The sequence below is a fragment of the Scyliorhinus canicula genome, chromosome 5 (genome assembly GCF_902713615.1).
Source record: "Scyliorhinus canicula chromosome 5, sScyCan1.1, whole genome shotgun sequence".
NCBI classification, from domain to species: Eukaryota; Metazoa; Chordata; class Chondrichthyes; order Carcharhiniformes; family Scyliorhinidae; genus Scyliorhinus; species Scyliorhinus canicula.
Window position 1 is genome coordinate 224,074,207 of NC_052150.1, and position 16,204 is coordinate 224,090,410.

Genomic DNA, 16,204 nt, shown 5'->3' on the forward strand with positions numbered 1-16,204 from the left:
ATCAGGGGGCAAGGCCTCTTGCTCTGCTCTGGTCTGCAGACTTCAGGTTGGTATAGGTTAAAAAGGGGTCAGGAGTGTCTATCTCTGGTAGCGATCGTTGTGAGACATTTGCTGGCGGCTGCTTTCCCAAACCTCTCCTCTCTCTCTCGTTCAAGTTCTTCTTGGCAAAAGCTGGTCAAGGTGCTGGTCCACAGGGGAGGGCTGGTCAAGGAGAGAGGAGGGCTGGACAAGAAGAATGAACCATGTGTGTGACCTGTCTTTTATAGGTCCCAGGGATCCGCGCCCCTTTGGGCGGACTCCCTTACCTGCTCGGAATCGATTGGATCTCTTCCCCAATCGATATGTTTGAATCCCCCCAATACTGAGGCTGTTCTTTAGCTACTGGGCGGGCTTTCAGGCTCTTTGTTTTCGGACCCGGGTGTCTGGGCAGTTACTTCCCCATTTGTGTCCATTGTCTCTGGAATCGTTCCATTAATATGCTAACTATCCCGGAGATTGCCTCATTAGTATGCGGAATGTTCGTTTCGGTGCTGTCTGCTCTCTTAGCAGACAGAATCCACACCTGCTTGGTGCAGCCTGCTGGTGCAGTAAACATTGTTCATTTTAACCTGTTTGCTTTGCGTTCCTCCATTTTGTATTTAGGGAATGGCCAACTTCGGTGGCTACACCTCCCCCCTTTAGAATGCCCTGCCGCTGTTCAGTGACACCCCTGGCACCAGGGAGGCAACATATCATCCTGGAGTCTCTTTTGAGACTGCAAAAACGCCTTAAAACTTAACTGCCTACCACCAGAGCCCTGCAATTCTTCCTCTGCCCCTGTGATGCAGCAGCAGACCCACCCATGGTGACATTAGGTTGGCTACCCCAACAGTTTTTAAAAAATATATATGTTCATGGGATGTGGCCGTCACAGGCGAGGCAAGCATTTATTACCCATTCCTAAATGCCCTCAGACTAAGTGGCATTTTTTAGGAGTCGACCGCATTGTTGTGTCTGGAGTCACATGTAGGCCACACCAGATAAGGACGGCAGATTTTTTAGCGAACCAGATGGATTTCTACGACAATTGACAATGGTTTCATGGTCATCGTTAGACTTTAATTCCAGATTTTCTTATTGAATTGAATCACCATGTGTCGATGTGGGATTCGAACCCGGGTGCCCAGAGCATTCGTCTGGGTGTCTGGAATATTGGTCCAGTGATAGCACTACTGCCTCCTCCCTCCCCTATAAAATGTCATGCATGTTAGAAAGGATGATCACAGTAAGAAGTCTTACAACACCAGGTTAAAGTCCAACAGGTTTGTTTCAAACACGAGCTTTCGGAGCACGGCTCCTTCTTCAGGTGAATGGAAAGGCTTGTTCCAGAAATGTTTATATAGACACAGTCAGAGATGCCCGGAATGCGAGCACCTGCAGGCAATCAAATCATCAAAGATGCAGAGAGAGAGGTAACTCCAGGTTAAAGAGGTGTGAATTGTCCCAAGCCAGTTCAGTCGGTAGGCCTCTGCAAGTCCAGGCTTGTTGGTGGGGGCCGAATGTAATGCGACATGAATCCCAGATCCCGGTTGAGTCCGCATTCATGCGTGCGGAACTTAGCTATAAGTTTTTGCTCAGCAATTTTGCGTTGTCGCGTCTCCTGAAGGCCTCCTTGTAGAATGCTGACCCGGAGATCAGAGGCTGAATGTCCTTGACTGCTGAAGTGTTCCCCAACTGGAAGGGAACAGTCCTGCCTGTTGATAGTCGCACGATGCCCGTTTATTCGTTGTCGCAGTGTCTGCATGGTCTCGCCAATGTACCACGCTTCGGGACATCCTTTCCTGCAGCGTATGAGGTAGACTACATTGGTCGAGTCGCACGAGTATGCGCCGCGTACCTGGTGGGTGGTGTTTCCACGTGTAATGGTGGTGTCCATGTCGATGATCTGGCATGTCTTGCAGAGATTACCCTGGCAGGGTTTTGTGGTGTTGTGGTTGCTGTTCTGAAGGCTGGGTAATTTGCTGCAAACAATGGTTTGTTTGAGGTTGCGCGGTTGTTTGAAGGCCAGTAGTGGGGGTGTGGGGATGACCTTGGCAAGATGTCCATCCTCACTGATGATGTGTTGGAGGCTGCGAAGAAGATGTCGTAGTTTCTCCGCCCCAGGAAAGTACTGGACGACGAAGGGTACTCTGTCAGTGGTGTCCCGTGTTTGTCTTCTGAGGAGGTCGGTGCGGTTTTTTGCTGTGGCGCGGTGGAACTGTCGATCAATGAGTCGAGCGCCATATCCCGTTCGTACGAGGGCATCTTTCAGCATCTGTAGGTGTCTGTTGCGCTCCTCCTTGTCTGAGCAGATCCTGTGTATACGGAGGGCTTGTCCATAGGGGATGGCTTCTTTAATGTGTTTCGGGTGAAAGCTGGAGAAGTGGAGCATCGTGAGATTATCTGTGGGCTTGCGGTAAAGCGAGGTGCTGAGGTGACCGTCCTTGATGGAGACGAGTGTGTCCAAGAATGGAACTGAATTTGGAGAATAGTCCATGGTGAGTTTGATGGTGGGATGGAACTTATTGATGTCATCGTGTAGTCGTTTCAGTGATGTCTCGCCGTGGGTCCAAAGGAAAAAAATGTCATCGATGTATCTGGTGTATAGCATCGGTTGAAAGTCCTGTGTGGTGAGGAAGTCCTGTTCAAACTTGTGCATGAAGATGTTGGCATATTGAGGTGCAAATTTGGTCCCCATGGCTGTTCCGTGCGTCTGGATGAAGAATTTGTTGTCGAAGGTGAAGACGTTGTGGTCTAGAATGAAACGGATGAGTTGCAGAATTGCGTCTGGAGATTGGCAGTTGTCGGTGTTGAGGACTGAGGCTGTTGCAGCAATGCCGTCGTCATGGGGGATGCTGGTGTAGAGTGCCGAGACATCCATTGTGACGAGGAATGTTCCTGGTTCAACTGGTCCATGGGTGCTGAGTTTCTGTAGGAAGTCCGTCGTGTCGCGACAGAAGCTGGGTGTACCTTGTACGATGGGTTTCAAGATGCCCTCGATGTGGCCAGAGAGGTTCTCACACAGGGTCCCATTGCCTGAAACGATAGGACGGCCTGGTGTGTTGGCCTTGTGTATTTTCGGGAGGCAGTAGAGATCTCCAATGCGGGGATTACGTGGGATGAGAGCACGTAGGGTGTTCTGAAGGTCTGGATCTAAGGTCTTGATCAGTCTGCTGAGTTGGCGGATGTGTTCCTTGGTTGGATCTGCGGGTAACTGCCTGTAGTGTTCCTGGTTGTCGAGTTGTCGGTATACTTCTTTGCAGTAGTCTGTTCTGTTCAGTATGACGGTGGCCCCTCCTTTGTCTGCTGGTTTGATGACGATGTTGCGGTTGGTCTTGAGAGTGCGGATGGCGTTGCGTTGTGCTTGGGTGACGTTTGAGGCTGCCTTGTGATTGCGAGTGATGAATCTGGCATTGACACGACTTCTGACGGCTTGAGCATACATGTCGAGTCTAGGGCAGCGGCCTTCCGGAGGGGTCCAATTTGACTCTTTCCTTTTCGGTTGCTGCACTGCAGATCTCGCGGTCTGCTGTTCCGGTTCATTGGTCGTGTCCCTGGGTTCGCTGTCGGCCTCTTGGGGTCTGTGGAAGAATTCCCGGAGCCTCATTCGCCTGATGAATTCCTCCGTATCTGCCGCGAGACTGATGGGGTCCATTTTGGTGGTGGTGCAGAAATTGAGCCCTCTGCTGAGGACTTCGATTTCGTCTGGTTGAAGGGTGTAGTCTGACAAGTTGACAATGGATTTCCCTGTATTGTTTTCGACTGTTGTACCGGGAGAAGCTTGATTGCTGCTGGTGGTGATGCCAAGTTTCTCAAGCTTCCTGTTCTTGGTGTGCATGTAGGTGGCATAGTATTGCTGTCTCATCTGTTTGGCGGTGTTCCGCAGCTGGTCTGCTGTGTCCTGAGCGCAAGTTGAGAATATGGCCTCTCTCTTGGTTTCCAGGTTGCGTCGACTGCTGTAGAGTTGGTGTACGAGGTGTTTGAGGAGTGTGACAGAGGTGCGGTGGCAGAGTCTTTCAGCGTAGTCTGTGTTGTAAGTCGACTTGAGTGGGTTTTTGATCTGTAGTCCTTTCGGGATCTTGTCTGCTTTTTTGCATCTTTGTAGAAACTGAATGTCAGTGTCTATATGCGCGATCTTCCTGGAGATCCTCTCCACTTTGAGCCGGCAGTTTGCGGTGTCAATGGTAGCCATGATGTGGAGATGCCGGCGTTGGACTGGGGTGAGCACAGTAAGAAGTCAGAAAGGATGATGTCCACAGGGGACTCCTGTACTACCCGTCTTCCTCTGCCTGCCTGGTCACCCATGCCCTTTCTGCCTGTTCAATCTTCACCGACAGTGTGACCTCACTGAACGCTCTATCTATGACTTGCTCAGCATCGTGCATGTTCTTTTTCTTTTGAAGTAAGTGGTTTCTATTCCAAGTCTAATTGTGAATTTAAGAGTGATGTTCAAGTGTAATTCTGTGATGCTCTGTGTGTGTGGGGTTTTTTTTCCTTGTGACCAAATAATAGGTTCTGGATGATATTTTGGTGCTTGTCTGATATTCCGTCCGTTTCCTCCATTTTACATACTGCACCTTGGGTTATGGATCATAGTAACAATATGAGTGAGATCCAGACTATTCATTTTCACGTCAGAAAACTGTTTGTCTTTCTTTGCTCCTTCAAGAAACTCTTCAAGAGAAAGTTCCCCATCTCCATTGATATCAATACTGTCAAAGACCTGATTTGTGAACTCTTCCTGTTCACAACCATTAATGGCATGAATAGCCTTAATTATGTTGAGTAATTCATGCCTGTCGATACTGCCATCCATGTCATAGAGCTTGAAGTACCAGCGCCGTTTCTGTTCCATTTTACCTCTGAGGACTAAGCTAAGAGCAGCCACATATTCCATGAAGTTAATGTAGCCGTCCTATTAAAATACATGTTCCTGGAATCGCCACAGAGTTACCCCCAACTCCTACAGTAACTTCAGTGAAATCCCTGGAGAAAAGGCAGCATCGTGGATGTTCCACAGTGAAGGAGGCCACTTGTCCCATCTGGTCTGCGCCAACACTCTGAAAGAACATCCTACCCAGGCCCACCCTATCCCAGTGCACCTGTATTCCCATTTAACCTGCACATCCTTGGACACCAAGAAGCAATCCACCTAACCTGCACATCTTTGGTCTGTGGGAGGAAACAGGAGCACCCGGAGGAAACCCACGCAGATACGGGGAGAACGTGCAAACTCCACACAGTCACTGAAGGCCGGAATTGAACCCAGGACCCTGAGAGGCAGCAGTGCTAACCGCTGCGCTCTATTACCAGCATCTGGGGGGAATTCATGAGAAATCCATGAGTTGGGTGGCATCTCACTTTGAAACCATGTGTGGTGTGTCTGACCACAGTTTGCCTACTGGTTTACATGAATTGTACAGTATGAAAAGGTTTTGTAACTTGTTATCCTTCCAAATCTGTATATATCTGTAAAGGTATTGAAGGAGTATGGTGGTTAATTTTGGTTAATGTTAAAGTTTGGATCTATAAAGTCAGGTTCCACCTTGGGATCTGTCTGTCCATAAGAAACATCAGCTGGCATCAGAACAGCAGATAGACCAAGCAATCAGTTTTAGTCTTTAAACCCTGGAATGAAAATAAATCTTGGTCCCTCATCTTTATTTGTGTGAAGAACCATATTTCAGTTATTTTTTTCGCTCTACGGCCTGTGAACAAATTTCAGAAAGATAAAACTTTAAAAATTTACCTCTTGAATAATCAAAACCAGATCGTCCTACGTTACCTCCATCATGGGGCATTTTCCACACGTCTTGTATAAAAGGGGAGATGAGCAAGCACGGTAAACCAGTGGCCGTTACCTTCATCACACTGAGTCTGCTGCACAAGAGTGGAGAAGGAAGAATAGCAGGGCTATAGTGGTCAAGGATTCAATTGTCAGGGGAACAAACAGGTTCTGTAGGTATAAAAGAGACACTGTGTAACATCCACGATGATGTCTCCCTGCAGCCAGGGTCAGGGAATTGGCTCTTATAAGCCCAGAGGACCCAGAAGAATGAGGAAAGATTGACATGGTAGCACAGTGGGTAGCACTGTTGCTTCACAGCACCAGGGTCCCAGGTTCGATTCCTGGCTTGGGTCACTGTCTGTGCGGAGTCTGCACATTCTCCCCGTGTCTGCAAGGGTTTCCTCTGGGTGCTCCGGTTTCCTCCCACATGTTATGAAATGAAAATCACATTGTCACAAGTAGGCTTCAAATGAAGTTACTGTGAAAAGCCCCTAGTCGCCACATTCCGGCGCCTGTTCAGGGCGTACTGTTAGAATTGGCCATTCTGAATTCTCCCTCCGTGTACCCTAACAGGTGCCGGAATGTGGTGACGGGGGGATTTTCACAGTAACTTCACTGCAGTGTTAATATGAGCCTAATTGTGACAATAAAGACAATCAAAAAATTTAATTGAGATATATAAAAGGTATAGATAATGTGGAGTGTACTTCCTCTTTAATAATCTAATTTTTATTAGTGTCACAAGTAGGCTTACATTAACACTGCAATGAAGTTAATGTGAAAATCCCCTCGTGGCAACATAGAACATAGAACAGTACAGCACAGAACAGGCCCTTCGGCCCTCGATGTTGTGCCGAGCAATGATCACCCTACTCAAACCCACATATCCACCCTATACTCGTAACCCAACAACCCCCCCCTTAACCTTACTTTTTAGGACACTACAGGCAATTTAGCATGGCCAATCCACCTAACCCGCACATCTTTGGACTGTGGGAGGAAACCGGAGCACCGGGAGGAAACCCACGCACACACGGGGAGGACGTGCAGACTCTGCACAGACATTGACCCAGCCGGGAATCGAACCTGGGACCCTGGAGCTGTGAAGCATTTATGCTAACCACCATGCTACCGTGCTGCCCAGATAAGGTGCTTATTCGGGTGTTTATTTTCGGGTACACAAAATGAGAATTTAGAATGTCGAATTCACCTAACGTACACATCTTTGGACTGTGGGAGGAAACCGGAGCACCGGGAGGAAACCCACGCAGACACTGGGAGAATGTGCAGACTCCGCACAGACAGTGATCAAAGCTGAGAATTGAACCTGGGACCCTGGCGCTGTGAAGCAACTGTGCTAACCACTGTGCTACTTGTGGGGCATACTAGAAGAGGTCAAAGTCTTCAAATATGTGGGAGCAAATTTAAAACTGAGTTGAGGAGAAACTACTTCTCCCAAAGGGTTGTGAATTTGTGGAATTCACTACAGAGTGTGGTGGAAGCTGGAGCAGTCAGTACATTTGAGGGGTTGGACAGGTTTCTAATTGGTAATGGGTTGAAGGATTGTGGGGAATATCCAGGATGGTGAAATTCAGGCCAGGATGAGATCTGCCATGATCTGATCAAATGGCAGAACAGACTCGAGGGGCCAAATGGCCTAATTCTACTCCTAAATCTTATGAAGTCTGGGGCCATGGGCGCAAATCACACTGGTGGCTGGAGCAAAGTTGAATTGAATGAAAAAAAGCTAGAGTATAAATATGAAGCTAGTCCTGGGCGGAGCTCATGTTAAACTCTGCCATCCTTACCTGGTCAGGCCTACCTGAAACTCTGACCTACAGGCAGGGCCGGGTATCCAATGCTGCGGCTCCCCGCCCCGAGCTCCGCTCCTTCCACTCTGAGCTCCGCCCCCTCCTCGGCGCTCCGCCCCCTCACTCGGAGCTCCCCCCCCCCTCGGAGCTCCACCCCCCCCCCTCGGAGCAGCACCCCCCCCCCCCCCCTCGGAGCTCCACCCCCCCCCTCGGAGCTCCACCCCCCCCTCGGAGCTCCCCCCCCCCCCCCTCGGAGCCCTGCCCCCCCCCCCTCGGCGCTCCGCCCCCTCACTCGGAGCTCCCCCCCCCCCTCGGAGCTCCACCCCCCCCTCGGAGCCCTGCCCCGCCCCCTCAATTGGAGCTCCGCCCCGCCCCACAGAGCTCCGCCCTCACTCGGAGCTCCGCCCCGCCCCACAGAGCTCCGCCCTCACTCGGAGCCACGCACCGCCCCCCCTTGAGTTCCGCCCCGCTCGGAGCCCCTCCTCACACTCGGAGCTTCGCCCCTCGGAGCAACGCCCCGCCCCTTCGGAGCTCCGCCCCGCCCCCTCCTCGGAGCTCCGTCCCGCCCCCTCGCCGCTCCGTCCCGCCCCCTCGCCGCTCCGTCCCGCCCCCTCGCCGCTCCGTCCCGCCCCCTCGCCGCTCCGACCCTGCACTCGCAGCTTCGCCACCTCACTCGGAGCCCCGCCCCCGCTCCTCCAGGCTGCGCGCGCCAGTCAGTCAGCTGACTGGAAAGGCGGGAGATTCGGATGTGCCCGGCACCGAGACTTCCTCCAGGGTAGAACAGGCCGCCGATCAACCATTAACCCCCCCCCCCCCCCCCCCCCACTCCACCGGCGGAATCGTGAGTCCGGGTCTGGCCATTGTGGGGCCGGGAAGGCGCGCTGAGGGAGGCCGTGTCCAGGGCCGGTTACCATGGAGACGGACTGGCAGCCCTGAGCCCATCATTTCAAGAAGTCTCACAGCAGCCAGGTTAAAGTCCAAGAGGTTTGTTTGGAATCATTAGCTTTCGGAGCACTGCTCCTTCCTCGGGTGAATGGTATTAATCTGGTCTCCCCAGTCCAACCGGCATCTCCACAACATTTCAGTAAATCCTCCCCTCACTGATAACCTCTCTGCCTGGATTCTCATTCCAGGTCTAATTTCTAGCCTTCTATCAATTTAATGTTTTTACACCTACCTCCCTTCCGTGTTCACCTTTCTCAATGTGGTAGTCACCACTGATGTATATATTAGGTGATTTGTGGTAAGGCCCCTGTACTACAGGTACAAGGGTAGGTTCCTGCCTGCTGGCTCCACCCAGTAGGCAGAGTATAAATATGTGTGTTCCCTGTACAGCAGCCATTTCGCCAGGTGCTGTCGGAGGCCACACATCTTAGTGTATTAAAGCCTCGATTGCATCCAACTCTCGTCTTTGTGCAATTGATCATGCATCACTCAAGAAATGTGTTTCCAGGGCGGCGCAGTGGGTTAGCCCTGCTGCCTCACGGCGCCGAGGTTCCAGGTTCGATCCCGGCTCTGGGTCACTGTCCGTGTGGAGTTTGCACATTCTCCCCGTGTTTGCGTGGGTTTCGTCCCCACAACCCAAAAATGTGCAGGGTAGGTAAATTGGCCAGGCTAAATTGCCCCTTAATTGGAGAAAATGAATTGGGTATTCTAAATTTAAAAAAAAAAAGAAATGTGTTTCCAAAATGCTGCAAGTACTGTTTAGACATGATGCTGAGTGACTGAGGCCTACTCCTGGGAATGTGGGCATCATCATAGAATTTACAGTGCAGAAGGAGGCCACTCGGCCCATCAAATCTGCACCCTATTCAAACCCACGTGTCTATCTATCCCCGTAACCCCCACTTAACCTTTTTCTTTGGACACTTCGCGCGGCCAATCCACCTAACCCGCTCATCTTTGGAGTGTGCCAGCAGCGCAAATTCAATTCCCATACCAGCCTCCCCAACCTGGAGCCGGAATGTGGCGACTAGGGCTTTTCACAGTAACCTTTACTTGTGACAGTAAGCGATTATTATCTTTGGACTGTGGGAGGCACCCGGAGGAAACCCACCCAGACACTGGGTGAACGTGCAGACATCGCAGTGACCCAAGCCAGGAATCGACCCTGGACCTGGTGAAGCAACTGTACTAACCACTATGCTACCGTGCTGGCCCTGGCTGAGGCAGCATTTATTGCCCTTTCTGAGCTTCCTTGAACGGCTGCAGTCCCTGAGGTGCAGGTCTACCCACTGAGCTGTTAGAGAGGAAGTTCCAGAGTTTAGACCCAGTGACAGTGAAAGAACTGTGATATATTTCCAAGACTGGATGGCGAGTGGCTTGGAGGTATTAGTAACCTGAGGAAGTCAGCGGCAGTAGAACAAAGATTTATTAAACTGTATACAATATTCTGCCCACGGTAGTAACTCTACCAGACCAGGTCTTGCTGGTTAGAACAAAGGCTAACTTTCTTGACACCTCTTTTAAGGAGATGCTTATCTTTGGGTAACCTTTGCCTGGAGGACCCTGTTATTGGTTTGCCCAGTTAGATGCCTGTCAATTAGCTGATAAGGGTATCGGTATAGATTGGATGAAATTTGCTGCAGTATAACATTTCATTCACTTTAGTCTTTTGTGTGTGTGCATCTTTTACGGTATTGGAACTTGATCTCTAATGGTTTTGTCTGAGGAGATTGAAACTTGACTAATGTCTGTCTAGCAGGGCTTCCCCTCTAGCTGTTTCCATGACTACGAATGGCATTCCAGTATCGGATGCATAATTGTAAGATCAAATCAGACTGAATACACACACTTCTCAAAAACATGATTCTTTGTTGTAGGCCTTCAACAAATGCTTCGAGTATCAAAACTTAGTTCCATCACATTAGAACATAAGACCATAAGAACTAGGAGCAGGAGTAGGCCATCTGGCCCCTCGAGCCTGCTCCGCCATTCAATTAGATCATGGCTGATCTTTTGTGGACTCAGCTCCACTTTCCGGCCCAAACACCATAACCCTTAATTCCTCCATAACCCTTAATCCCTTACATTGTTACACAGTTTAGTTGTTCCTTGTCGGAGGTAGGTGGGGCTTCCAGGGTGTGCATTCTCCTGTACCCCAGCCTACGTTTCCTTCTCCGAAATGTTGGTTTTGGACCTCTATTTTTCCTCTTTGGCTCCGAACTCTGGCAACAACGACAATTCCTTGCTGGGAAAAAGGTTGCAGGGTCTGGTCCTAATATCCCTTGTTTGGGAGCGGTTCTGCGAGTGGGCCTGGATTCCTTAGTATCCAAGTCGTTACTGAGGGTGGCTATGCAGTTGGCTATCCCCCAGTGGTAGTCTCTTGCACTGGTGTGGGCGTCCACCTCCATCGGAGTACCCTGTCACTCATGAAGCACGCAGCTTGCAGCTTTTTCTAAGGACAAAGCCAGCTGCAATGCTGGTTTGCAATCCAGCTCGGCCTCTACTAACGGATGTTTTTGTATTACTAAGTTATTTATTTGGCACACCAATTGGTCTCGGAGCATCTCATTTAGCGTCAGGCCAAATTCGCAAGCCTCTGCTCATAGTCTTAATCTTGTTTAAAAAAATCAGTGACTGACTCCCCAGTGTCTCAGAATGCTGAGTAAAGCCGGTACCTTCGCAGAATCAGAGGTGGCTTAGGGCCATGGTACTCCTTTACTAAATCCATCAATTGCTTGCAAGTTTTCGTGACCGGTGCCTCCAGAAACATGAGACTGCGCATAATGGCAAAAGCTGCCGGTTCACACATGGTCAGCAGAATGATCATAAGACATAGGAGCAGAAATTAGGCCACTCGGCCCATCGAATCTGCTCCACTATTCAATCATTCATGGCTGATATTTTTCTCATCCCCATTCTCCTGCCTTCTCCCCATAACCCCTGATCCCCTTACTAATCAGGAACCTCTCTGTCTTAAAGGCACTCAGTGACTTGGCCTCCACAGCCTTCTGCGGCAAAGTGTTCCACAGATTCACCACCCTCTAGCTGAAAAAATTCCGCCTCATCTCTGTTTTAAAGTATTGTCCCTTTAGTCTGAGATGGTGGGTGCCTCTGGTTCTAGTTTTTCCTACAAGTGGAAACATCCTCCTTACGTCCACTCTATCCAGGCCTTGCAGTATCCTGTAAGTTTCAATGAGATTCCCACCTTATCCTTCTAAACTTGCAACTAGTACAGAACCAGAGTCCTCAACCGTTCCTAATACAACAAGCTCTTCATTCCAAAGATCATTCTTGTGAACCTCCTCTAGACCCTTTCCAAGGCCAGCATATCCTTCCTCAGATATGGGGACCAAAACTGCTCACTATACTCCAAATGGGATCAGACCAGAGCCTTTTGCAGCCTCCGAAGTACATTCCTGGTCTTGTATTCTAGTCCTGTTGACATGCCGACTGGACCTGCACGTTAACCTTCAGAGAATCGTGAACAAGGACTCCCAAGTCCCTCTGTTCTTCTGATTTCCGAAGCATTTCCCCATTTAGAAAATATTCTATGCCTAAATTCCTCCTTCCAAAGTGCATAACCTCACACTTTTCCACATTGTATTTCATTTGCCACTTCTTTGCCCACTCTCCTCGTCTGTCCAAATCCTCCTGCAGCCCTCTTGCTTCCTCAATACTACCTGTCCCTCTACAGATCTTTGTATCATCTGCAAACTTGGCAACAGTGCCTTCAGTTCCTTCTTCCAGATCATTAATGTATATTGTGAAAAGTTGTGGTCCCAGCACAGACCCCTGAGGCACATCTCTAGTCACCGGCTTCCATCCTGAAAAAGACCCCTTTATCCCCACACTCTGCCTTCTGCCAGTCAGCCAATCCTCTCTCCATGCCAGGATCTTACCCTTCACACCCATTGCTTTTCATCTGGAACTATATCGTTCGCTCTGAAAAAGTACTTCATCCGCTCTACATATTGGGCCCAGTCTTCCACTGCACGGTCAAAAGAATCCAACTTCCCAAATAAATGCATTTTGCCTGTCAGTGGCTTACCCTTAGTATGTGGTGGCTGATAATGAGCAGGTTCCTTTGGGTCATTCCTTTTTCCTCGTCGCCACTGAAATAAGTCCACAGAGGCAGAAGTCCCTTCACCAGAATCCCTTTTATTTACAAAACCAACAGCAGTACAACCATGTGCATTCAGCTTGCTGTCTACACTGGGAGTGCATTCAGCTCGCTGTCTACACTGGGAGTGCATTCAGCTCGCTGTCTACACTGGGAGTGCATTCAGCTCGCTGTCTACACTGGGAATGAGGAGGATCTGACACTCCCTGTTATATCCAAGAAGAGGTTCCCCGATTGACCCACTAATCAGGAAACTCTTATTGCAATTGGCCAATCTCAAAGGCCTGGTCTAAGTCATTACAAGGACCATCACCTGGATTGAGATCACCTAGAGCCATAGATATTTACAGCATGGAAACAGGCCCTTCAGCCTAGCTTGTCCATGCTGCCCAGTTTCATTCACTGAGCTAGTCCCATTTGCCTGCACTTGGCCCATATCCCTCAATACCCAGCTTTCCCATATAACTGTCTAAATGCTTTTAAAAGGACAAGATTGTACCCTTCTCTACCTGTTCCAGATGCTCACCACTCTGAAGAAAATTCCCCTCTGATCTCTTTTCCATCTCTCCTCTCACCTTAAAAACCTATTCCTTTGCTTCTGGACTCCTCTACCTTTGGGAAAAGATGTCGACTATCTACCTTAACTATGCTCCTCATTATTTTATAGACCTTTTATAAGATCACCCCTGAGCCTCCTACACTCGAGGGGAAAAGGTGCCAGCCTCTCCATTCTCTCCTTATAACTCAGACCATCAAGTCCTGGCAGCTTCCTCGTAAATCTCTTCTGCACTCTTTCTAGTTTAACAATGTCCTTCCTATAATAGGGTGACCAGAACTGAACACAGTATTCTATGTGTGGTCTTACCAATGTTTTGTAACACTTCAAAAACTTACAACTTGAAAAATATTGAGGTGGATAAGCTCCCAGGGGCTGATAGGATCTACCCCAGAATACTGAAGGAGGCAAGAGAGGAAATTGCTGAGGCCTTGACAGGAATCTTTGGATCCTCACTCTCTTCAGGTGATGTCCCAGAGCACTGGAGAATAGCCAGGACTGGAGAATAGCCAATGTTGTTCCTTTGTTTAAGAAGGGTAGCAAGGATAATCCAGGGAACTACAGGCCGGTAAGCCTTACGTCAATGGTAGGGAAGTTACTGGAGAGAATTCTTTAGAGACAGGATCTACTCCCATTTGGAAGCAAGTGGACATATTAGCGAGAGGCAGCACGGTTTTGTGAAGGGGAGGTTGTGTCTCACTAACTTGATGGAGTTTTTCGAGGAGGTCAGAAAGATGATTGATGCAGGTAGGGCAGTGGATGTTGTCTACATGGACTTCAGTAAGGCCTTTGACAAGGTCCCTCATGGCAGACTGGTACAAAAGGCAAAGTCACACGGGATCAGAGGTGAGCTGGCAAGATGGATACAGAACTGGTTAGGTCATGGAAGACAGAGAGTAGCATTGGAAGAGTGCTTTTCTGATTGGAGGGCTGTGACTAGTGGTGTTCCGCAGGGATTAGTGCTGGGACCTTGTTCGTAGTATATATAAATTATTTTGAGGAAAATGTAATTGATCTGATTAGTAAGTTTGCGGACGACACAAAGGTTGGTGGAATTGTGGATAGCGATGAGGAATGTCAGAGGATACAGCAGGACTTAAATTGTTTGGAGACTTGGGCGGAGATATGGCAGATGGAATTTAATCCGGACAAATGTAAGGTAATGCATTTTGGAAGGTCTAATGCAGGTAGGGAATATACAGTGAATGGAAGAACCCTCAAGAATATTGACAGTCCGAGATCTAGGTGTAGAGGTCCAGAGGTCACTTTACAGGTGGAGAAGGTAGTCAAGAAGGCATACGGCATGCTTGCCTTGATTGGCCGGGGCATTGAGTATAAAAATTGGCAAGTCATGTTGCAGCTGTATAGAACCTTAGTTAGGCCACACTTGGAGTATAGTGTTCAATTTTGGTCGCCACACTACCAGAAGGATGTAACAAAGGAACAAAGAAACTAACAGCACACGAACAGGCCCTTCGGCCCTCCCAGCCTGTGCCGATCCACATCCTTTATCTAAACCTGTTGCCTATTTTCCAAGGATTTACTTCTTTCTGTTTCCCCGCCCGTTCATATATCTGTCCAGATGCATCTTAAATGATGCTATCGTGCCCGCCTCTACCACCTCCGCTGGCAAAGCGTTCCATGCACCCACCACCCTCTGCGTAAAAAAACTTTCCACGTACATCTCCCTTAAACTTTCCCCCTCTCACCTTGAAATCATGACCCCTTGTAATTGACACCCCGACTCTTAGAAAAAGCTTGTTGCTATCCACCCTGTCCATACCACTCATAATTTTGTTGACCTCAATCAGGTCCCCCCTCAACCTCTGTCTTTCCAATGAAAACAATCCTAATCTACTCAACCTTTCTTCATAGCTAGCACCCTCCATACTAGGCAACATCCTGGTGAACCTCCTCTGCACCCTCTCTAAAGCATCCACATCCTTCTGGTAATGTGGCGACCAGAACTGCACGCAGTATTCCAAATGTGGCCTAACCAAAGTCCTATACAACTGTAACATGACCTGCTGACTATTGTACTCAATACCCCGTCCGATGAAGGCAAGCATGTTGTACGCCTTCTTGACCACTCTATCGACCTGTGTTGCCACCTTCAGGGTACAATGGACCTGAACTCTCAGATCTCTGTACATCAATTTTCCGCAGGACTCTTCCATTGACCGTATAGTCCGCTCTTGAATTAGATCTTCCAAAATGCATCACCTCGCATTTGCCTGGATTGAACTCCATCTGCCATTTCTCTGCCCAACTCGCCAATCTATCTATATTTTGCTGTATTCCCTGACAGTCCTCCTCGCTATCTGCAACTCCACCAATCTTAGTATCATCTGCAGACTTGCTCATCAGACCACTTATACCTTCGTCCAGATCATTTATGTATATCACAAACAACAGTGATCCGAGCATGGTTCCCTGTGGAACACTAGTCACCTTTCTCCATTTTGAGACACTCCCTTCCACCACTACTCTGTCTCCTGTTGCCCAGCCAGTTCTTTATCCATCTAGCTAGTACACCCTGAACCCCTTACGACTTCACTTTTTCCTTCAACCTGCCATGGGAAACCTTATCAAACGCCTTACTAAAGTCCATGTATACGACATCTACAGCCCTTCCCTCATCAATTAACTTTGTCACTTCCTCAAAGAATTCTATTAGGTTTGTAAGACATGACCTTCCCTGCACAAAACCATGTTGCTTATCACTGATAAGTCTATTTTCTTCCAATGTATGGAGGCTTTAGAGAGGGTGCAGAAGGGATTTCCCAGAATGCCTGGTGTGGAGGGCATTAGCTATGATGAGAGGTTGCATAAACTTGGTTTGTTCTCACTGGAACAACGGAGGTTGAGGGGCGACCTGGTAGAGGTCTACAAAATTGTGAGGGCATAGACAGATAGTCAGAGACTTTTCCCCAGGGTAGAGGGGTCAATTACTAGTGGGCATAGGT

The 16,204-nt window shown here is 48.9% G+C and overlaps 2 protein-coding genes across 2 annotated transcripts in view; one reads left to right on the top strand and one right to left on the bottom strand.

The window, feature by feature from the left end:
* Window positions 1–4,154: 4,154 nt before the first annotated feature.
* Window positions 4,155–5,129, bottom strand: LOC119965656 (guanylyl cyclase-activating protein 1-like). The gene has a single exon (XM_038796423.1). The coding sequence runs from the start codon at window positions 4,913–4,915 to the stop codon at window positions 4,583–4,585; it is 333 nt and encodes a 110-aa protein (XP_038652351.1). The 5' UTR covers window positions 4,916–5,129; the 3' UTR covers window positions 4,155–4,582.
* Window positions 5,130–8,430: 3,301 nt separating this feature from the next.
* The window catches only part of recql4 (RecQ helicase-like 4), a 79,959-nt gene continuing 72,185 nt past the window's right edge, over window positions 8,431–16,204 (top strand). The window contains 1 exon segment of the mRNA XM_038798622.1: window positions 8,431–8,601. The gene's annotated coding sequence lies outside the window, so the exon portion shown is untranslated.